The sequence below is a fragment of the Lytechinus pictus genome, chromosome 10 (assembly GCF_037042905.1).
Source record: "Lytechinus pictus isolate F3 Inbred chromosome 10, Lp3.0, whole genome shotgun sequence".
Classification (NCBI taxonomy): Eukaryota; Metazoa; Echinodermata; class Echinoidea; order Temnopleuroida; family Toxopneustidae; genus Lytechinus; species Lytechinus pictus.
The window spans coordinates 28,865,019-28,888,928 of NC_087254.1; the positions used below are offsets into that span (position 1 = coordinate 28,865,019).

Consider the following 23,910-nt stretch of genomic DNA (forward strand, 5'->3'; position numbering starts at 1 on the left):
AGACAGACCAATTCTACTGGACCCCCTCTCTCTCTTATTCACCTGCTTTCATCCGATACTGCTGGGTTGGTCAAGACCTCAGGAAGGAGTGCAAGAGTCCTTGAGAAATTCATCCTTGTCTTAGATGCAGCTGTCAGACCAAAGCTACTTGATATGAAGTGACCATTACTGCAAGAAGGGATAATAATAAGAATATACACTGTTTCACCACATCTGTAAGGTACATGTACAAATTCTCTCAGCACTTTATATACTAAACAAGATATATGTATTCATTTATGTAAATTTGATATTGCCGATATCAATTCGTAATCATTACAATAAATAAGAAATTAACAATACATTAACAAAATACACAGAGAAGGGGAGCAAGAAAAGAAACAACGAACAAGTATTCAGATTTTCACATAAACATCATAATAGGTTAATTGCTAGCAAATTTCAGAATTCTCTTTGGAAAAAAAAAAATGTCTTGGAAGAAATTTTAAAATCGGTAAAGTAAGATGAGGGAGAATTCGGATTTTAAATAAGAGTTAAAATAAAATCATGTGGATAGCATGAAATATATAACAGAATATACTGGGACCTATAGTTCCCTAAAGAAATGTATCTGCCATTATCTGAACACACTGTATGTGACAAACATCTCTTCCTACCCTATCCTGTTTCATTTCTTACCTCTTGCAATGTGTATAAAGCATGTGCAGTATGGTGTAGTAGGTGGAAGGAAAGCCTAGAGCTATATCCCAGTGGGTTGGAGAAAGGTGAAGGGTCAACAGGTCAAAGATGCTTGGGGAAAACACCCACATCTAGGAGAGGGCATGGAAGAGAAAACAATGAATAATATGAGTACTAATGTGGCTGGATTAATGTGTCGTTTTGGCTTCGCTAAATTTCTTTTTACCCAGAAGTATTTAAACAATATCATAAAACATTTATGTCCAACCTCCTCTATTTAGTGCTGAAATGACCAGTTATCTTTTATTATCTTGCCATTTCATTTATTGATATGTTATGTTATATTGATATCTTATATGATTTATATTTAATTATCGCTCATTGCTGTCCACTTATAATTACTATTACTACGTTTTACTTGTTTGTTTTACCTTCAATTTAAGTTGTAAAGCGATTAGAAACTGTATTGTATTACAGTGTAAGCGCTATATAAAAGCTCCATATTATCATTATTATATGGACTGGGTAAAATTTTGAATGGAGACAAATGACTTCAAAACCAAGTACAGGTCAACAATGTGTTGGTGGTGGTTATTTTACTCAACTGCATGAAAGCAAGGGGGTGTTTTCACAAAGGGTTAAGTGTGACTTAGAGTTGAACTTAAAATTCCCAGTTGCATGCGGTATCAATTGCTTCATCGCATTGATCAAACCTTCCCAAGAGGACATGCGTGAAGTACTGCATACCATGTGTGAGGCGGCAGTTAAAGATTAACACCAGTTTTGGTAACGATCTCAAAATGAGTTCGAACAGAACCCAATAAAATTACCACCAAGTGTTTGTATGTATGGATAAAAAATATGTGCCAAGTGGCTCTGGAAGAAAATGCGTAATTGCTGAGAAATAAGCAAAATAAGCACGGAATTCCATCAGATGTCAGGTATTTTTCCGAGCAATATTAGCACAATGTCCCACATATGCTTTCCTGTGTTAGTGATCATTAGAATTATCGCTTTTCAGCTAAAATTTCATGATCTCACAAAGATAAGTTTATTTCAATGTACCACATCTAGATCAATGATGATATTGTGACCATCAACCTTGATATAAAAGACTTTCTCATGAAATAATTGTTTGCTGCAACTACTTTTACCTTTAAGAATGACTCTATGTCACACTTAACTCTTAGTGAAACACCCCCCCCCCCCCCCCCGGAGGATTTGTTATTAAGCAACCATGGGTCTATAGTCCTTTTTGAGAGGCATGATAACAAAATAAAATGCTTCTGACTGCACTCTTGACACATATTGCAGTTGATGCAAAGTCAATACTCACACAAAGGACAGATTATTACAAGAGAAGTGCTTTTGCTTTCAAAATGGATATGTCCTTGCACAAAAATTTTGCAATAACTTGAAGCTAGGGAAAAAAATTGGATCATTTAAATTTTTTTGTCACATCTAGAATCTGATATCCACATCAATTACCTGTAGAAAGATAAAATATTTTTACCAGAGAAGGGCCCATATTACATTTCCATTCATTGTTTTAAAGGCTACTTTCAACAACTTACTGCCTAAATCTGCAACATTGGATAAGCTTTAGCATTGCAATCAATGGGGATTTTCCAAGGCTCCTTTTTGAGCTTCCGGGTTCTTTCGAGCACGTAAGGGGAGAAATTGCCCGAATCCCAAAAGTAATTTTTTCCCTGGTAGTAAGCTTACCCCCATGATGGAGCTCTTTGCTGAACTGATATCTGAAAGGGCAGCTAAGGTGAAGGTGACGGTCAACTCTGCTCCTTGGATACTATCTAAGACTGATGTGTCCTTGATGCCATTACATCCCTCAGAGGTCAACTGACATTTGACCTCACTGTTCAAGTAGGAGAGAAGTCGATTGTACGACGACTGAAGGTCAAGCAGCAAGAACCTGTAGTTTGTTGTTTAGCATTAAAAAAAAAAGAACATATCAAATGTTTCTCCCTTAATATGCCAAGAATGGGGTCAATCTTTTAAGCTTCCAATTAACTTCTTCTGATCTCGCCACATTTTCAGAATGTATTTTGTATCCTCTGTTTTCGTAGAACATTTGTCTACCATGTCATTTTTTTTTACCTTAATTTATCTTTTGTATATATATATATATATATTCGTTTGTTCTGAATTGATATGCTTATGCTGTAAATTGTTATTGTGTGTTTTTTTTTCCATAGAAACTTGGAAATAAACTTTGAACTTTGATATCAAGATCGCAATTGTACCAGTCCAATGACTAAAATCACTGGTGCATATTCACATATTATTTGCATAATTTTAATAGAAATGTGCATATCATGTAACAGACATAACAAATGGCATTTATCAACAAAATACTTAAAATGGTCTAAGTGAACTATGTGACAGGCTGCCAGGTGGGAATTCAACCACATCCGGAAGCTTTAAGAAAAGATGCAGTAGACGGTAGACCTTTACTCTACATACCTCCTGTAAGTGACAAACTTGGTTTCGAGATCCCTCTGAAGTTTTTTTATCTTTTATTGAAGATGAAATGTGATATGAAATGTAGGATGTATATCAAAGGGACATCAGGAAATACATGTGAAACACATTTTCTTAAAAAAGAGCCAATATATAAACAGGTTTCAGAAAGAAACACCTGATCTGAAGATATGGCAGGAGCAACTTCAAGCAGAAAAAAAGACCAAACTTCAGCTCACAAGAGCTACATGTTTTAGTAAACGAAGTTGAAAGCAGCAAATATGTACTATTTACAAGTTTTAAAGAATGTTATTCTGTTCAGGCCAAAAAAGCGAAGTGGGCCGATATTGCTGAAAAACCTAACATCAAGGGCGGCACAGGCAGGACTGGGGAAGCGACCTGGAAAACGGTCTAGATACCAGTCAGAAGTGAAATCAAAAGCCTCCTTAGAAAGAAGCGTAAACAAAACAGGTGGAGGGAGTTTAATACACTAGATGCACCTCAGAGCTTAAATAGTGTACGTGCTCTTCCCACCTCGGAGCCAGCGCAAATTACCAATGTTGCGTCAACTTCAACGGCCAGCAGACCTTCCACATCAACCACAAGATCCCCATCTCCCACCACCACATGTCATGCCTGTGGTGACAGCAACTGGATATTCAATGAACGAATCATCTATCACAACGGCATATCAACCTTAATCTCAAGGAAATACATGTACCACAATATGTACATCCCTCTAAGGGACAAGTTCGAAAGGCAACATTTTCCGAAAAATTACTTTCGTTGGAACAGAACGACCTACAAGTTTTAAAAAGAATGCTGTCCGACAACAGCTTGAGGTAGGCTGAGTGATACTTATATCTTTATCAATGTGCATAAATAGGATTAATTGTCTGTATGTGCATTAATTGCATGTTAAACATGTGAATGAATATGTATGTATGCTAATCTATCTTCACATATGATAGACCAATGATCTTAAATGTTGAGAAATATTCTTTCCAATATCTAACAAATTCAACCCCTTCTCTTCCTTAAGGGCTCAAGTTTGGGACTCACAAGCACCTCCACACCCACTGCCCACCAATAGGCATGATAGAGTTCATTGCCACCTCCTTCAAAACCTAACCCTCACTGTATTCATTCACTATTACTATGGACACAACCACACCAACACATCCATATCTTTCCCCTCCTGACACAATCAAGGTAACTTGCAAATATTATGATTTCCATTTTCTTTTTTAGCTCAAACGACCGTTTTCTATTATTTGCATTTGTATTTATCTTAACATTATGTGTTCTTTTGTTTATGAGTTGTTGCATGCTTGCAATCGGTTTCTTGTTTATGTTTTTTTTATATTATTATCTTATCTTTGTGTATCAAAAGCCCTCTAGAAGACGATATAATGGATAAAAGCTTGACAATAAAAGAGAGTGAACCCACTTGCCTTGTTCTGCAACCTTATTTATAAATAATGAAATAAATAATCCACTGTCGTTTAATCATGGGAGACATACAAATCAATATGATTCATTTTCCATGCATCTGATATATATAACTATCATTTCATGTTCTCTACTTAAGTATGTCTTTCTCCAGATTGAAAAGGAAAGGCTCGCCGAGGAGAAAGGGAAAAGATTCCCAGAGGAGCAGCAATTGGAACTAGAAAAGGAAAAGCTTCAGCTCAAGGAAGATCCAAACTTCAAACATACTTAACTACCATGCTGATTGAAGGCCTCTTATTTTCGAAATGAGCTCAATAAATGATGCAGTCTTTTAATGACAAATAAATCCTTGTATTCTTTAAGTGTGTGGTGAGAAGTAAATCTAACTTGGCATAAACGGGTTGAGGAAACAAGTAAAAAGATCTCATCCACGTCAACACTAAATTACATTACAGATCCTGGCTCAAAATTACTGGCCAATTCATTCCTTGCCTGGACTATTAAAAGGAGACCTGATTTAGATATATTCTAAAATTGTATTGAGAGTGCATTCATTGAAGTTCACGTAAAATCAATGTTTCATAGCTTTACAGACCTCCTCGCCAGTCAGTAAAAGATTTTATAGAAACTGTTCAGATACCTTTAAGTAAAGTCTCAAATGAGAAAAAACAATGTATCATCATGGGTGATTTTAATGTTGATTTAATGGACTTAGATTCAATGTCATGTAATGATGATTATGTAAATACTTTTGCTACCTTTTCAAATATTCCATTAATTAAAAAAAAAACACAATTGTCATTGTCGTCTTATTTTATTATGGAATTATTTGATTGATTTGATCTTATTGTGGTGTATTTTGTTTGTTTTTTAGAGATGTGAATTTGAATTAGTATTGCTTGGACAAATTGCTCACAAAACCTTTAGGATGTTCTGATAAAATAGCACAAAAAAGCTGTTTGTTTGGTACTGGAAGTTGACCTCAATGTGCCCACTGTCAAAGTGCTTTGAGAATTTCAGTGGATGCAAACAGAAGAGGAGTTGCATTTCCAAACTTACAGGATTAAGTTTAACCCCTAGCATGGTGAAGCACCAATCTATATCTCAGGCATGTTGTCTAGATCAAATTATGTACACTCTCAGAACACAAGAAATGCATCCAATTATGGTATTTTTGTTCCACAGGCACATAGCCAAGCCGGTAAGAAAGCTTTCTCTCACCATCGGCACCGGGCATGTCTGTGGAACCAACTGCCCAATGATGTAAGAAATTCAACCTGTTAATTCACTTACAACATTGTATTGGAGGTATGGGCTAAATCAAATTCGAACCTGATTACAATTAATGTGATGGCCTTTTGTTTGGAGTGAAGATGGTATGTCATGTTTTGGGAACTCTTTATCATTTGATCTACACAAGACATTCAAAATCTATTACTCACACTGACTGCTCTTGTTCTCATCATCATAATCATAATCATCATCACCATCAATTATCATTATCAACATTAATCGTAATAGTAGTTAAAAAAATTGAATTAAATTGCTTCAGATACCATTCTGTAAGTGATGTAATACATGTTATTAGATAATTAAGTAGAGACATATCAATCCTTTATATAGATTTAAAAAAAACCACTTTAAATAAGTATGATGTATATCTTTTCATTTTTATAACCACTGGAAGTGGGACAAAAGGCTTATTATCTTATCATAAGAAGACAACTATTTCTGCCTCTGGATTTCTGTCTTTAATCTCTATAATATATCTTTGATTTTTTGCTCTTCAAATTATTATGTATTCTTTGTATTTTCTTCATTATTATTTTATTATTATTATCTTCATTTTCTGAATTATTATGTATGTATTATCTTCATTTTCTGAATAAATAATATTAACATCACTGCTTACCCATAGGTGATTTCTAGGGTAGGGACATCTTTCACACTCAGTAGACTCTGAACAGTTTTCATCAGACAGCTAACCACCTAATAAATGAAAAACAATCAAAACCAAGATAATACAGAGAGCAACAGACTTTTATTTTAAGCATTCAATAGTAAACCTCCTAAGGACCAAAGCTATTTATTTTTTGTTCAAACCAGCAATACAAAAGAAGCAGCTGGATGAGCTAAACAACTAAAATTTAACACATGATATAATTTCAAGCAATTGGACAAGCTTTAAACATTTTTTTTTTTTCATTTTTCTCAGATGATAACCTTCTGAAAAGGGGAATGAGTGCACTTTTTTATTTTACCTTTTTCCAAAAATCTTGTTATTTCCCGAGATAACAGGATACATGTATAGTCATTACGAGGGATTTAAAACTTTTGACTGCACAATGTCAATTTAGTTGTATTTTCAGTGGGGAACTGTCATGACTTTGTGTAATAGTAAGACTGGTGTGTCTTATGGTGATGGAACTTTAATGTGCAGGCCTCTGGTAATATGATTGGTGGCCAAATTTTGGGAACATTACTTAGTTTATCATTAAACTAAGATGAGATAGATGTTTTATACCTTTGGATTTGTATGGTATTTGAGAGAAGCAATCTTGGACACTGGTTCTAGGAGTCTCTGGATGATTTCAGCAGGTACCAACTCTCTACTACATCTGATGACCTAAAAAATACAAACAAAAACACTGGTTTGAATTTACAATATGCACTTTAATATGTAAAATATCATACTGTACATAAGTCAACACTAAAATATAAAACTATAATTTGGTCATTGAATTAAATAACTGGTGTAAATCAAAACTTTGCAGGTTCTCAATTACCTCAATTACATACAAAACCACAAGCAAATTTGCCAGACACAGTGCCTCACCATATTTAATTTAATCATGAAAGGGACTAGTAACACTACCTTGAATGCCTAAGACAGTATCATTTGACCAAATTGATTTTATTTTCATATCTCTTCTAGATTTTATAATTCTTTGAGTGTGCACCATTGTTTTCATTTTGTGGGATATATATGTCTTTAACGATATTGTCATTCTGGTATAATCAATATATGGTAAACTAATAATTTTTTAATGAGTTCAATGCCCTTGAGAAAAAAATTATCATAAAATAATAACCTACTGACACCGTTGATTATGTAAGATAAAAATGTCCAAATTACCTTGTACAACAAAGTCATGTAAAGCACTAAATCTGAGGCGGGTTTTTGCTCAGACTCAATCATCCTTTCAACCTCCGAAAGGGCATAGGTGAAGAGGTCATGTTTGCATTTGGGGAGGTTATCTTGGATACAATCTAGGATGACAATCAGGCACTTGGTTGTGATGTGGGATAGGGCTGGGTCGGAGGAATCAGACATCAAGATCCTGGCACACTTGGGTATTCCACTCAAAACCTGCGGAACATCAGTTTTAATTTGATGAAAGAACTTTCATACTTCAATATCTAAGCTTAAAGCAAAATTGATGTTCAAAACGAATTAAAAGTAATATATTATTGAAAATATTATGATGAAAGATATCAGGTTTGTCTTGAAATGTATTGTTTAATAACAGTTACAAATAAAGCTACAGGCAAGCTTAATACCACTTATATTGTTGAAAAGGGTTATTGCAAAATAATTTGTCCAGAGTTGTATGGATAAAATCGTCATTGGTTACTCTGTGCAACTGGATATTTTAACATATTTTTACTTGTCTTTTGCTTGATGTGTTATCAATTCATATCTATAAGCATAAGTGGGGCGATTGTCTCACATACAAAAGTTGGGTTTTATCTCACTTTGTGTGACCATGGTACATGTAAAGTTCAAGTTAATCTAAAGTTGGTTCCATCAATGCTATGACAACATCCACCATATTTTAAGAGTGGGCTATATCATACCTGGGAAATGTATTCTACTGTGATGGGAGGACTACTGACTGGAACAAACTCCTTGTCAAGACACTTCACCACTGTCGTATATACCCTGAATGTAATGAAAATCATAGTAAAATATCAAATTTTAAACATGTTACAGCGCACATAAGGTAATTCAACAAAAGATTTGACTAAATAGAATGCTATTCTCTTTGAGGGAGTGGCTTGTTTGTTTTTACATTGGGAATTGTCTCATGATTTTTTTTCTCACAAGAACAAGTTTCAGATGTAATGTGCATCACTTTTTATGAATTAGTTCCTCGAAATTCACAGAGGGTAACTGCTGTAGTGCACAATAAATCCTTCAATCATTTAATTACATACTACTTATTGTAGAATGCTTAGAGTCTTCAGGGGCCCCTTGCAGAAAGAGTTGCAATCAATCGCAACTCTAAAAATCATCCGCAACTTGATTTTCAACCAATCAACAGCGTGCATTTGGGAGTTGCAATTGATTTTTTGACTTGCGTTTAAACGCAACTCTTTCTGCAACAGGCCCCTGATACAGTAAGTGTAAAATAATAAGTCAAGGAATAAGATCATCTTTATATAATGAACCTGTACATAAAGACCATCTAAGGGAGACACACACAAATACTTATCTTATAAGCAGGGTCCTGTTTCATAAAGACTTGTTATAACAAATGCAAGATTTCTAGAATAAATTTACTATCAGCCAATCAGATTGAAGGATTTCAGAAGCTCATAACTGTTATTGTAAATTTGTTATTGTAACTAGTTTTATGAAAAGGACCCTAGGTGATCTTTATGGACAGGTGGTTGTTCTATACAGTTGGTGAGGCAGGTTTGGCTGCAATTGTTACAAATAGATACTGAAAGGGAGGAAATGGTGTTTACCTTAGAAGTGAGAGTATCTTGCTTTTACAGACATCTGGTGTTAGGATCTCATCGTTATCATAAACATCATTCCTTGGAGGAGCAGAACCACTTCTGACCCCGGAGGCCTGCGTTTGCTGGTGGTAATCCTACGAAGGGGTAAACAATTTATCATGTAACTTTACAGGGCTACACAATTAGTAAATCAAATATTGCTCTACAACCACTTCTTATATTTTCTATTTGATCTGGGGCCTGTTGCAGAAAGAGTTGCAATCAAACGCAACTCTAAAAATCATGCGTAACTTGATTTTCAACCAATCAACAGCACGCATTTTGGACTTGCGATTGATTTTTTGACTTGCGTTTAAACGCAACTCTTTCTGCAACGGACCCCTGTTCTATTACCACCAGCATTTTCGCCTCACATTACATGAATAGACCCGTGGTCAGTTGGATGAAGGATTCTAAGGAATACATTGTAGGTTTCATGGCCTGTCAACGATGATTCATTGCAACATGGGCTAATTCTGAAACCCATATCATCACTCATATTTGTGTAGCCTGAACGTAAGTAATATCATTATGAAGGAAATCAACAGATGTGTGGGACCCACCCCATGCCCCAGAATGTAGGGTGTACTCAGAGCTTAGCAACCAGTCTTACAACTGATTTTATGATTGATTGTGCATTGTGGTCAGTGCAATCAATCACAGGATTTGCTCTATGATCAATAGCTAAGCTTTGTAATACAGGGCTTAGTTCCAGTGAAAAAAAGAAATACTTTAATTTTCTTGTAAAGAGATTCATCAGTACTTATCTAACATGCAGTTGTTGTTTTTTCTATTTCATCACCAGGTCAACCATGGTTTTCAAAATCACTGTGAGAGATCTCTAAAAACACATAAAAATCCTATTTTTTATACTGAGAAGGGGTTTATTTCCTTAGCATGCAGATCAATTTTGGTAACTTACTTCAGCATATGCCTCCATATCTTCAAGGAATTGGCTCAGTAAATTCGCTGAGAAACCAAGGTCAGCTTGCCAGAAGCGACTGAAACTTGACAGTGAGTCTGCCAAATTCAGACAATAACAATAAGAAACTTGAAAACATTAATCACCAAATAATTACAGTACAAAGCATATTTCCAAACTAATTTAAAATACAATGATAGTGATAAATTTTTTTAAAATCATTTTCAAAGTTGTTGGTACTTAAGGCTATCGAAATTCATACAATCAACATAATTATGAGTAAATCCCTTTTCATTGTTCATTCTATAATCCTTCATTAATTTAAGAATAAAATTGGATACAAAGTTCATGGCTGTAAAGCAATTTGTGAAGAATATCATATCATTAGATATTTGTGGTAATATTTCTTAGCTATATTAGCGGATAATACCATTTCCTAGGTAGTTTTGGGTGATATCATTTCCTTGATTGTTTTGGGTGATATTGTTTCCTAGAAAGCGTTGTGTGATACCGTTTTCTAGGTACATGTATCTATGGGTAATATTAGATCTAGTAATATCATTGTTTGCACATATATATATATTTCCTAAAATTACTGTTCATACTGTTTTAAAGATATTTGTGGTCAAATTATTTTTTGTAGACTAATGATATCTGTAGGCAATATAAGATTCTTAGATAATTGTGGGTAACTCCATATTCCTTGATATTTATGGGTAACTCCATATTAAAAGATATTTGTGGTTCATACAATTTTCTAGACTAAAATTAACAAATGCAATAGAATACTTATTACCTTCACAGTACTTCAAAAGGGCTTCCTTCTGGGTTGTGTCAATGTACCAACCGACTATAATGTCCACAGTGTCCTGCAAAGGCAAAATAAAAGTACAGCATGGTTAAATCCGAATGGGAATTTTTATGCTTATAAACTGTTTATCACCTTGAGAAGTGCAATTATAACAATTTTCGACTGTCACTCATGATATTTTTGTAATCAACCACGGTAGACATATATATGTACCATGCACACAATGACAGATGAATTTTGAAGACATAATAATTACAAAGGAGTTAGGCATACATAATGGATTTTCACAATATCAGGATGAACATGAAGATATATAATGCTAGGATTTTCATGTAAAAAAAAAAGACACATGTTTCACTATGTGATGTTATTTTGTTACTATTTGGTTATGGATAGGGTGGATGACCATGATGTGAACATTAAAGATGTATTCAACATGCCATGTAAGAGGATTCACATGGATATTGATGCATAAAAAGATTAAACAACAGATCTGAAATTATATTCAGCGACCTAAAGAAGAAACTGCAACATACAAAGTCAGCTATGGAAGACCTATTGTTGTTCTTCTTCTTAGGGTAAACTGCCCATTGCCATAAAGTAGGAGCCAGACAAGCAGGTATGTCAGTACAGGTGGGGGCCTGCAGGTACAATAGACCGGATGAACACTGCTCTTTTATTAATAATGTATTAGTTTTAATATGCATCTAGAGACCAACACAAGCATCCTATGGTGAGACACTGACAACATGATTATTACAGAGAAAGAAAACCACAATGTCGAAGTAGAGCAAGGGATATTGATCACAACCACAGGAGCATAAGGTGGCATCTTGGCCAAGACACTGCTTCTGGGGGAACGATGGAAAGACCAAGAGGGATTATCACAAAAAATGCCACCTATCAGTCATACAGCGCCAAATCTAAGCAAAAAAAAGAAAGAAAAGAAACCCTCTGTACATCAAGGAGTCTCCGATGGCTCATATATATACCTGATGACTACAGATCATAAGAGCTCTGTTATCCATAACTAGTCACTTGATGGATGGAAAACAGTGCTCAACTAAGACCAGAGGAAGTTTGCCATCTGTATATAAGACCTTGAGAGCATCAACAATTGGCTGTATAATGATCTGTTAATATTTTGTCTTTGTAGCATCTCAAGCCCGGGGGGGGGGGCCACTTACATTGACGAGTGGATACCATGCGCGACCAAAAAACAAGTAAAAGGGATGTCTTTTTCAAGGTAGGGCACGTTACGTACGTAACGTAATAAGGGTGTCAAAAACACTAAAATAATGAAAAAAAGGGTATCTATTTCGCTAGGAAATTTACGTGTTTAGGGTCAAATTTGCGAGGGTATAAACAAATAAGACTAAAATGTTTTATAAAGGATGTACTTTTTGCCCCAGGAGTCAACACTACGTGTTTAGAGTACGATTTGCGCAAGTTGGGCTGTACTAAACCCAATGATGAAGGTAAAGGTAAAATCGACGACCGACGTCCGCGTTTGAAATATCGCTGTACTTGTTTAGGGGTACAATTCAGGGAATACTTGCCAATAGTATCGTTTTGGTTCCAATACTTGTTAAGGGTAGGGTTTCACACGCCAATACTTGTTAAGGGGTGCATTTTCAGAATATGGAAAATACGTGTTTAGGGTGCTTTTTGAGATCTCATGGTCGCGCATGGTATCCACTCGTGAATGGAAGTGGCCCCCCCGGGATCTCAAGTCAGAGTCCGATCCTTTTCTGGGAGGTCAAAGTGCACTGAAGAGTAACCAAATTGGTGATTATGTGTTAAGTGCTATCTTTGGTGCTACCTGAATGATACCCCTACTGGTGAAGCAGTGTTCCACTAACCTTGTGATTGGATAAGAAAATTGTGCATCTTTTGTACTGCAGTCACATTTGCTCTACAGCGGCCGTAAAACGGTCGTTTTATTCAAACCACCTATATACGTGTAGCTATTACACCGAATGTTAAAACGACTGTTTTCGACTCACCATACAGCCACCAGAGAGAAAATGTGACTGAGGTATATAGAATTACCAGTCTGTTTCACTGATGAACATGATTTTGAGTTCAAGGAGCCTATATGTACTTCTATTGATAACAGGATTAATTCTGCCAATCCTTCGAGAAATCCTGAACCTCAGTAGAGCAATGTTGAAAACCACATAACACTTTCTTCTCAGAAAAGGCTTTAACATTGCTCACCAGAATTTACTTTCAATTCACTATAGTAAAACATACTTACCTTATTTGAAATGCATTAAGATACCAAGAAATAGAAATCAGTGGTTATAATTGTGTTTGTCATGATAGAAATAGAGAGGGTGTCCAAATTTTATTTATATTCAAGAAAATATCCATTTAAGTTTTGAATATCAAATACTTGGCAATCTTTTGTGTTAAGGATGTTCCCCAGTTATGTTTGGTTGCATCCCTATCTGCGCATATTTTACGCCATGCAAGTTGACGTCACAATAAGTGAACAGGTGAGTAATCAGCTACAGGTATCAGCTGATTTTTCCAGTCATCGGCACTCTAACAGCAAATCTTGATGTGTTATTTTAGAAAGCTATTAGCTGAAAATAATTTATTTACCAAATTTTTTAAATGCCTCTACCTCTTCAGAATAATTTACTCTGCAGTGCTGTGAAGTATGACGAATAAGACCTTGGGTTTGATTAAATGGGATAGTGGTGTAGAATTTTTTCTTGAATGTAGATTAGATACAAGCCATTTGATGTGGTTTTTGTGTTTAAAAGCACAAATTTGCTCCAACAAAAGTGCTGATAGTTTGAAAACAAGCACATGAACCCCCAATTTAAATGTTCACCTCTTCAGTCTACCTTTCTCTACAACCATGCAACTTTTTTGTGAAAATGACATGGGTTTTGAATAAAGTGCAGAATTAATTGTACTTCTTGAAATTGTTATACGGGTATATATTTCAAATTTTTAGATAGGTTTTTGTCGTCTTTCACATCTTATTTTCAAAATTGAAGGTGCTACTACTCTTTAAAGAGCATACGAATAGGAATAGGAGTGGATTCTCTATCTTAAGTATATAATTCTGAACTGTAATGTATAAGATCTTGTGAAGTTTAGATGGCCTTTAACTGAGTAGTAGAGGTATAACCTCAAGGTTGTGATCTTATGGGGTCTAAAATGGAAAATCATTTTTATTGCGTATTTCTCGAGAACTTTCAAAGGGGTGAACTTCAAACCTCGATAGCAAATAAATCAAGTACATGTACATGAACCCATGTCAATTTTTTCATATTCAGAAAATTTAGATGCTAAAGAAACTCTGTACACAATTTCTTTAACATGACATAGATTTCATTTTAACTGTGGAATGTCCTTCAGTTCAATTGTATTTTGTTGTGTTTTGTTTAACCTCATAATGTAAATATCTAACAATTTGCCATCGTTTTTTTATGGAATGTTTTGAATTCGGAAATAAAGTCTACCTTACGGTTGGAGTTTAAAAAAATTTAATATACAGTTAAGGGGGCAATACCCTGTAGCAATAGGCTAATCATTCACAGGTCACCACCTCCCAGTGTAGAATAAATAAAATATTGATTTCATAACAAAAATAATCCCTCTCCCCCCCCCAAAAAAAAAACCTCCCCATACATTCATTTAAAAAAAAATGACTAGGCGGACCGTTCACCTACAGTTTAAGGGGCTTTGCCCGGTAGGCACATCATTCACAGGTTACCATCCCCCAGTCTGGAATTTAAAAAAAAGATATTGATTTAAATCTGAACAAAAATATACTACCTCCAGTCCTCCACCCTCCCACCCCCCCCCCAAAAAAAAAGGAATTGCCCATACATTCATCCAATAAACCACCGACTGGGCGGACCGTTCACCTACAGTTCAAGGGGCTTTGACCAGTAGGCACATCATTACCAGGTCACCATCTCCCAGTGTGGAACCAAGAAAATATTGATTTTATAACAAAAATACTCCCATCCCCCAACCCAAAAAAGAGAAACTCTCCATACATTCATCCCAACAAAATAAATGACTGAATGGACCATTCACTTACAGTGTATTGAGTCTAAGGGGCTTCACCCGGTAGGTACATCATCCACAGGTCCCACAAAACATCGATTTCAAACTTAACAAAAACATACGCCCTCCACCCTCCCACCCCGAAAAAAAGAATTGCCCATAGATTCATCCCAATAAACCCCTGACTGGACAGACAGTTCTCCTACAGTTTGAGGGGCTTTGCCCGGTAGGCACATCATTCACAGGTCACCTTCTCCCAGTCTGAAATTAGGAAAATATTTATGATTTTAAACTGAACAAAAACACACTTCCCTCACCCCCCCCCCCCCCCCAAGAAAAAAAGACTTGCCCATAAATTCATCCCAATAAACCACTGACTGGGCGGACCGTTCTCCTACAGTTTAAGGGGCTTTGCCCGGTAGGCACATCATTCACAGGTCACCATCTCCCAGTGTGGAATAAAGAAATTATTTCTGATTTTAAACTTAACAAAACACAATTCCCTCACCCTCCCCCCCCCCCCCAAGAAAAAAAAGACTTGCCCATACATTCATCCCAATAAACCACTGACTGGACAGACAGTTCTCCTACAGTTTAAGGGGCTTTGCCCGGTAGGCACATCATTCACAGGTCACCATCTCCCAGTGTGGAATAAAGAAATTATTTCTGATTTTAAACTTAACAAAACACAATTCCCTCACCCTCCCCCCCCCAAGAAAAAAAAGACTTGCCCATACATTCATCCCAATAAACCACTGACTGGACAGACAGTTCTCCTACAGTTTAAGGGGCTTTGCCCGGTAGGCACATCATTCACAGGTCACTATCTCCCAGTGTGGAATAAAGAAAATACTGATTACAATAGTCCCCCCCCCCCAAAAAAAAAAAAAAGGAAACTCCCAATACATTCATCCCAACAAAACAAATGACTTAGTGGACCGTTCACTTACAGTCTAAGGGGCTTTGTCTGGTAGGCACATCATTCACAGGTCACCATCTCCCAGTGTGGAATGAAGAAAATACTGATTTCATAACAAAAATAGTCCCCCCCCCCAAAAAAAAACCCCCAATACATGCATTCCAACAAAACAAACGACTGGGTGAACTGTTCACCTACAGGTTAAGGGGCTGTGCCCAGTAAGCACATCATTCACAGGTCACCATCTCCCAGTGTGGAACCAAGAAAATATTGATTTTAAAACAAAAATACTCCCATCCCCAAAAAGAGAAACTCTCCATACATTCATCCCAACAAAATAAATGACTGAATGGACCATTCACTTACAGTGTATTGAGTCTAAGGGGCTTCACCTGGTAGGTACATCATCCACAGGTCCCACAAAACATCGATTTCAAACTTAAAGGAGAATGAAACCCTTGAAACCATCTGAATCCATATCAAAAAGAAAAATCAAAGAAACATAATTTTGAAAGTTTGAGGAAGATTGAATGAATAATAAGAAAGTTATGAGCATTTGAATATTGAGATCACTAGTGCCATGTAGATCCTCCCATCGGCAATGCGACCAAGATCTGTGATATCACACACGTACAACTCCCTCAATACTTTAGTACTTATTTCACTTATATTCTCACTTTTATAGAGTCTATCACAAGGTGATGTGTTCTCTTTATGAGATGACAAGTACAGAGGTTTCACAACATTATATCATTGATGAATCGTTTGTCATATGATTAGAATGAGCAAAAAGAGATGTTTTGGGGTATATTTTCAGTGTCCAAATGGGAGAGTTGTACGTGTGTGACATCACAGATCTTGGTCGCATTGCCAATGAGAGGATCTCCATAGCATTAGTGATCTCGACATTCAAATGCTCATAACTCTTTTATTGCTAGTCCTATTTTACTCAAAGTTTTGTTGATATTATTCTTTGATTTTTCTGCTTTCACAAAAGCTAACTTGCTTCAAGAGTTTCATTCTCCTTTAACAAAAACATACGCCCTCCACCCTCCCACCCCGAAACAAGGAATTGCCCATACAATAAACCATCGACTCGGTGGACCGTTCTCCTACAGTTTAAGGGGCTTTGCTCGGTAGGCACATCATTCACAGGTCACCTTCTCCCAGTGTGGAATAAAGAAAATATTTCTGATTTTAAACTGAACAAAAACACACTTCCCTCACCCCCCCCCCCCAAGAAAAAAAGACTTGCCCATAAATTCATCCCAATAAACCACTGACTGGGCAGACCGTTCTCCTACAGTTTAAGGGGCTTTGCCCGGTAGGCACATCATTCACAGGTCACCATCTCCCAGTGTGGAATAAAGAAATTATTTCTGATTTTAAACTTAACAAAACACAATTCCCTCACCCTCCCCCCCCCCAAGAAAAAACGACTTGCCCATACATTCATCCCAATAAACCACTGACTGGACAGACAGTTCTCCTACAGTTTGAGGGGCTTTGCCCGGTAGGCACATCATTCACAGGTCACCTTCTCCCAGTCTGGAATTAGGAAAATATTTCTGATTTTAAACTGAACAAAAACACACTTCCCTCACCCCCCCCCAAAAAAAAGGAAACTCCCAATACATTCATCCCAACAAAACAAATGACTAGGCGGACCGTTCTCCTACAGTTTGAGGGGCTTTGCCCGGTAGGCACATCATTCACAGGTCACCATCTCCCAGTGTGGAATAAAGAAAATACTGATTTCATAACAAAAATAGTCCCCCCCCAAAAAAACTCCCAATACATGCATCCCAACAAAACAAACGACTGGGTGAACTGTTCACCTACAGGTTAAGGGGCTGTGCCCAGTAAGCACATCATTCACAGGTCACCATCTCCCAGTGTGGAATAAAGAAATTGATTTCATTACAAAAATACTCCCCTTCAAAAAACAAAAATACTCCCCCCCCCCAAAAAAAAAAGAATCTCCCAAAACATTTATCCCAACAAAACCACTGACTGGGCGGACCATTCACCAACAGTCAAAGGGGCTTTGTCCGGTAGGCACATCATTTACAGGTCACCAACTCCCAGTCTGGAATCAAGAAAATATTTCTGATTTAAAACAATAACATACTCCCTCCACCTTCCCACCCCCCCCCCCCCCCCACAAAAAAAAAAGAATTGGCCATAGAATTATCCCAATAAACCACCGACTGGGCGGACCGTTCTCCTACAGTTTAAGGGGCTTTGCCCGTTAGGCACATCATTTACAGGTCACCATCTCCCAGTGTGGAATAAAGAAAGTATTGATTTCATTACAAAAATGTTCACTATCCCTCTCCCCCCTAAAAAAAAGAAACTTCCCACACATTCATCCCAACAAAACAAGCAACTTAAACCTACAGTTTAAGGAGCTTTGCCCAGTAGGCACATCATTCACAGGTCACCTTCTCCCAGTGTGGAATAAAGAAAGTATTGATTTCATAACAAACATAATCCCTACCCCTCTCCCCCCCCCCCCAAAAAAAAGGAAACTCCCCATACATTCATCCCAACAAAACAAATGACTAGGCGGACCGTTCTCCTACAGTTTAAGGGGCTTTGCCCGGTAGGCACATCATTCACAGGTCACCTTCTCCCAGTCTGGAATCAGGAAAATATTTCTGACTTTAAACTGAACAAAAGCACACTTCCCTCACCCCCCCCCCCCCAAGAAAAAAAGACTTGCCCATAGATTAATCCCAATATACCACTGACTGGGCGGACCTTTCACCAACAGTCAAAGGGGCTTTGCCCGGTAGGCACATCATTCACAGGTCACTATCTCCCAGTGTGGAATAAAGAAAATACTGATTACAATAGTCCCCCCCCCCCAAAAAAAAAAAAAGGAAACTCCCAATACATTCATCCCAACAAAACAAATGACTTAGTGGACCGTTCACTTACAGTCTAAGGGGCTTTGTCTGGTAGGCACATCATTCACAGGTCACCATCTCCCAGTGTGGAATGAAGAAAATACTGATTTCATAACAAAAATAGTCCCCCCCCAAAAAAAAAAAACCCCAATACATGCATCCCAACAAAACAAACGACTGGGTGAACTGTTCACCTACAGGTTAAGGGGCTGTGCCCAGTAAGCACATCATTCACAGGTCACCATCTCCCAGTGTGGAACCAAGAAAATATTGATTTTAAAACAAAAATACTCCCATCCCCAAAAAGAGAAACTCTCCATACATTCATCCCAACAAAATAAATGACTGAATGGACCATTCACTTACAGTGTATTGAGTCTAAGGGGCTTCACCTGGTAGGTACATCATCCACAGGTCCCACAAAACATCGATTTCAAACTTAACAAAAACATACGCCCTCCACCCTCCCACCCCGAAACAAGGAATTGCCCATACAATAAACCATCGACTCGGTGGACCGTTCTCCTACAGTTTAAGGGGCTTTGCTCGGTAGGCACATCATTCACAGGTCACCTTCTCCCAGTGTGGAATAAAGAAAATATTTCTGATTTTAAACTGAACAAAAACACACTTCCCTCACCCCCCCCCCCCCAAGAAAAAAAGACTTGCCCATAAATTCATCCCAATAAACCACTGACTGGGCAGACCGTTCTCCTACAGTTTAAGGGGCTTTGCCCGGTAGGCACATCATTCACAGGTCACCATCTCCCAGTGTGGAATAAAGAAATTATTTCTGATTTTAAACTTAACAAAACACAATTCCCTCACCCTCCCCCCCCCCCAAGAAAAAACGACTTGCCCATACATTCATCCCAATAAACCACTGACTGGACAGACAGTTCTCCTACAGTTTGAGGGGCTTTGCCCGGTAGGCACATCATTCACAGGTCACCTTCTCCCAGTCTGGAATTAGGAAAATATTTCTGATTTTAAACTGAACAAAAACACACTTCCCTCACCCCCCCAAAAAAAAGGAAACTCCCAATACATTCATCCCAACAAAACAAATGACTAGGCGGACCGTTCTCCTACAGTTTGAGGGGCTTTGCCCGGTAGGCACATCATTCACAGGTCACCATCTCCCAGTGTGGAATAAAGAAAATACTGATTTCATAACAAAAATAGTCCCCCCCCAAAAAAACTCCCAATACATGCATCCCAACAAAACAAACGACTGGGTGAACTGTTCACCTACAGGTTAAGGGGCTGTGCCCAGTAAGCACATCATTCACAGGTCACCATCTCCCAGTGTGGAATAAAGAAATTGATTTCATTACAAAAATACTCCCCTTCAAAAAACAAAAATACTCCCCCCCCCAAAAAAAAAAGAATCTCCCAAAACATTTATCCCAACAAAACCACTGACTGGGCGGACCATTCACCAACAGTCAAAGGGGCTTTGTCCGGTAGGCACATCATTTACAGGTCACCAACTCCCAGTCTGGAATCAAGAAAATATTTCTGATTTAAAACAATAACATACTCCCTCCACCTTCCCACCCCCCCCCCCCACAAAAAAAAAAGAATTGGCCATAGAATTATCCCAATAAACCACCGACTGGGCGGACCGTTCTCCTACAGTTTAAGGGGCTTTGCCCGTTAGGCACATCATTTACAGGTCACCATCTCCCAGTGTGGAATAAAGAAAGTATTGATTTCATTACAAAAATGTTCACTATCCCTCTCCCCCCTAAAAAAAAGAAACTTCCCACACATTCATCCCAACAAAACAAGCGACTTAAACCTACAGTTTAAGGAGCTTTGCCCAGTAGGCACATCATTCACAGGTCACCTTCTCCCAGTGTGGAATAAAGAAAGTATTGATTTCATAACAAACATAATCCCTACCCCTCTCCCCCCCCCCAAAAAAAAAAGGAAACTCCCCATACATTCATCCCAACAAAACAAATGACTAGGCGGACCGTTCTCCTACAGTTTAAGGGGCTTTGCCCGGTAGGCACATCATTCACAGGTCACCTTCTCCCAGTCTGGAATCAGGAAAATATTTCTGACTTTAAACTGAACAAAAGCACACTTCCCTCACCCCCCCCCCCAAGAAAAAAAGACTTGCCCATAGATTAATCCCAATATACCACTGACTGGGCGGACCTTTCACCAACAGTCAAAGGGGCTTTGTCCGGTAGGCACATCATTTACAGGTCACCATCTCCCAGTCTGGAATCAAGAAAGTATTGATTTCATTACAAAAATGTTCACTATCCCTCTCCCCCCTAAAAAAAAGAAACTTCCCACACATTCATCCCAACAAAACAAGCGACTTAAACCTACAGTTTAAGGAGCTTTGCCCAGTAGGCACATCATTCACAGGTCACCTTCTCCCAGTGTGGAATAAAGAAAGTATTGATTTCATAACAAACATAATCCCTACCCCTCTCCCCCCCCCCCCCAAAAAAAGGAAACTCCCCATACATTCATCCCAACAAAACAAATGACTAGGCGGACCGTTCTCCTACAGTTTAAGGGGCTTTGCCCGGTAGGCACATCATTCACAGGTCACCTTCTCCCAGTCTGGAATCAGGAAAATATTTCTGACTTTAAACTGAACAAAAGCACACTTCCCTCACCCCCCCCCCCCAAGAAAAAAAGACTTGCCCATAGATTAATCCCAATATACCACTGACTGGGCGGACCTTTCACCAACAGTCAAAGGGGCTTTGTCCGGTAGGCACATCATTTACAGGTCACCATCTCCCAGTCTGGAATCAAGAAAATATTTCTGATTTAAAACAATAACATACTCCCTCCACCTTCCCACCCCCCCCCCCCACAAAAAAAAAGAATTGGCCATAGAATTATCCCAATAAACCACCGACTGGGCGGACCGTTCTCCTACAGTTTAAGGGGCTTTGCCCGGTAGGCACATCATTCACAGGTCACCTTCTCCCAGTCTGGAATCAGGAAAATATTTCTGACTTTAAACTGAACAAAAGCACACTTCCCTCACCCCCCCCCCCCCCAAGAAAAAAAGAATTGCCCATAGATTCATCCCAATAAACCACTGACTGGGCGGACCGTTCTCCTACAGTTTAAGGGGCTTTGCCCGGTAGGCACATCATTCACAGGTCACCATCTCCCAGTGTGGAATAAAGAAATTATTTCTGATTTTAAACTGAACAAAACACAATTCCCTCACCCTCCCCCCCCCCAAAAAAAAGACTTGCCCATACATTCATCCCAATAAACCACTGACTGGACAGACAGTTCTCTTACAGTTTGAGGGGCTTTGCCCGGTAGGCACATCATTCACAGGTCACCATCTCCCAGTGTGGAATAAAGAAAATACTGATTACAATACCCCCCCCCAAAAAAAAAAAAAAAAAAAAGAACCTCCCAAAACATTCATCCCAACAAAACAAATGACTGGGCGGACCGTTCACCAACAGTCAAAGGGGCTTTGTCCGGTAGGCACATCATTTACAGGTCACCATCTCCCAGTCTGGAATCAAGAAAATATTTCTGATTTAAAACAATAACATACTCCCTCCACCTTCCCACCCCCCCCCCCACAAAAAAAAAGAATTGGCCATAGAATTATCCCAATAAACCACCAACTGGGCGGACCGTTCTCCTACAGTTTAAGGGGCTTTGCCCGTTAGGCACATCATTCACAGGTCACCTTCTCCCAGTGTGGAATAAAGAAAGTATTGAATTCATTACAAAACTGTTCACTATCCCTCTCCCCCCCCCCCCAAAAAAAAAAGAAACTTCCCACACATTCATCCCAACAAAACAAGTAAAGAGCTTTGCCCAGTAGGCACATCATTCACAGGTCACAACCTCCCAGTGTGGAATAAATTATTGATTTCATAACAAAAATAATCCCTTGCCCTCTCCCCCCCCCCAAAAAAAGAAACTCCCCATACATTCATCCCAACAAAACAAATTACTAGGCGGACCGTTCTCCTACAGTTTAAGGGGCTTTGCCCGGTAGGCACATCATTCACAGGTCACCTTCTCCCAGTCTGGAATCAAGAAAATATTTCTGACTTTAAACTGAACAAAAGCACACTTCCCTCACCCACCCCCCCCCAAGAAAAAAAGAATTGTCCATAGATTCATCCCAATAAACCACTGACTGGGCGGACCGTTCTCCTACAGTTTAAGGGGCTTTGCCCGGTAGGCACATCATTCACAGGTCACCATCTCCCAGTGTGGAATAAAGAAATTATTTCTGATTTTAAACTGAACAAAAACACACTTCCCTCACCCTCCCCCCCCCCCGAAGAAAAAAATTATTGCCCATAGATTCATCCCAATAAACCCCTGACTAGATGGACCATTCTCCTACAGTTTGAGGGGCTTTGCCCGGTAGGCACATCATTCACAGGTCACCATCTCCCAGTGTGGAATAAAGAAAATACTGATTTCATAACAAAAATACTCCCCCCCCCCCCAAAAAAAAAAAAAAAAAAAAAAAAAAAAAAAAAAACCCTATACATTCATCCAAACAAAACAAATGACTCCCCCCCCCCCCCCCCCAAAAAAAAAAAAAAAAAAACCTATACATTCATCCGTTCTCCTACAGTTTAAGGGGCTTTGCCCGGTAGGCACATCATTCACAGGTCACCATCTTCTAATTAGGAATCAAGAAAATATTTATGATTTCAAACTTAACAGAAATACTTCCATTCTCACCCCCTGTTAAAAAAAACAACACCTCTACAACCATCCAAACAAAACAACTGTGCAGATGGTTCACCTACAGTTTAAGGGGCTTTGCCCGGTAGGCACATCATTCACAGGTCACATTCTTCCAGTGTGGAATCAAGAAAATATTGATTTCATAACAAAAATACTCTCACCCCCCCTCCCCCCCACACAAAAAAAACTTCCCATA

The 23,910-nt window shown here is 38.3% G+C and overlaps 1 protein-coding gene across 1 annotated transcript in view; it reads right to left on the reverse strand.

Annotated features, from left to right (window-relative positions):
- Positions 1 to 11,626, reverse strand: part of LOC129269423 (serine/threonine-protein kinase SMG1-like) — a 64,377-nt gene extending 52,751 nt beyond the window's left edge. The window contains exons 1-10 of the mRNA XM_064105743.1: positions 11,112 to 11,626; positions 10,316 to 10,413; positions 9,361 to 9,488; positions 8,467 to 8,551; positions 7,745 to 7,978; positions 7,133 to 7,234; positions 6,521 to 6,597; positions 2,404 to 2,608; positions 679 to 809; positions 43 to 168 (exon numbers count right to left, since the gene is read on the reverse strand). Coding sequence (XP_063961813.1) covers positions 43 to 168; positions 679 to 809; positions 2,404 to 2,608; positions 6,521 to 6,597; positions 7,133 to 7,234; positions 7,745 to 7,978; positions 8,467 to 8,551; positions 9,361 to 9,488; positions 10,316 to 10,333 — 1,106 coding nt within the window. The 5' untranslated portion in view covers positions 10,334 to 10,413; positions 11,112 to 11,626. The remainder of the gene's footprint in view (positions 1 to 42; positions 169 to 678; positions 810 to 2,403; positions 2,609 to 6,520; positions 6,598 to 7,132; positions 7,235 to 7,744; positions 7,979 to 8,466; positions 8,552 to 9,360; positions 9,489 to 10,315; positions 10,414 to 11,111) is intronic.
- Positions 11,627 to 23,910: the final 12,284 nt, after the last annotated feature.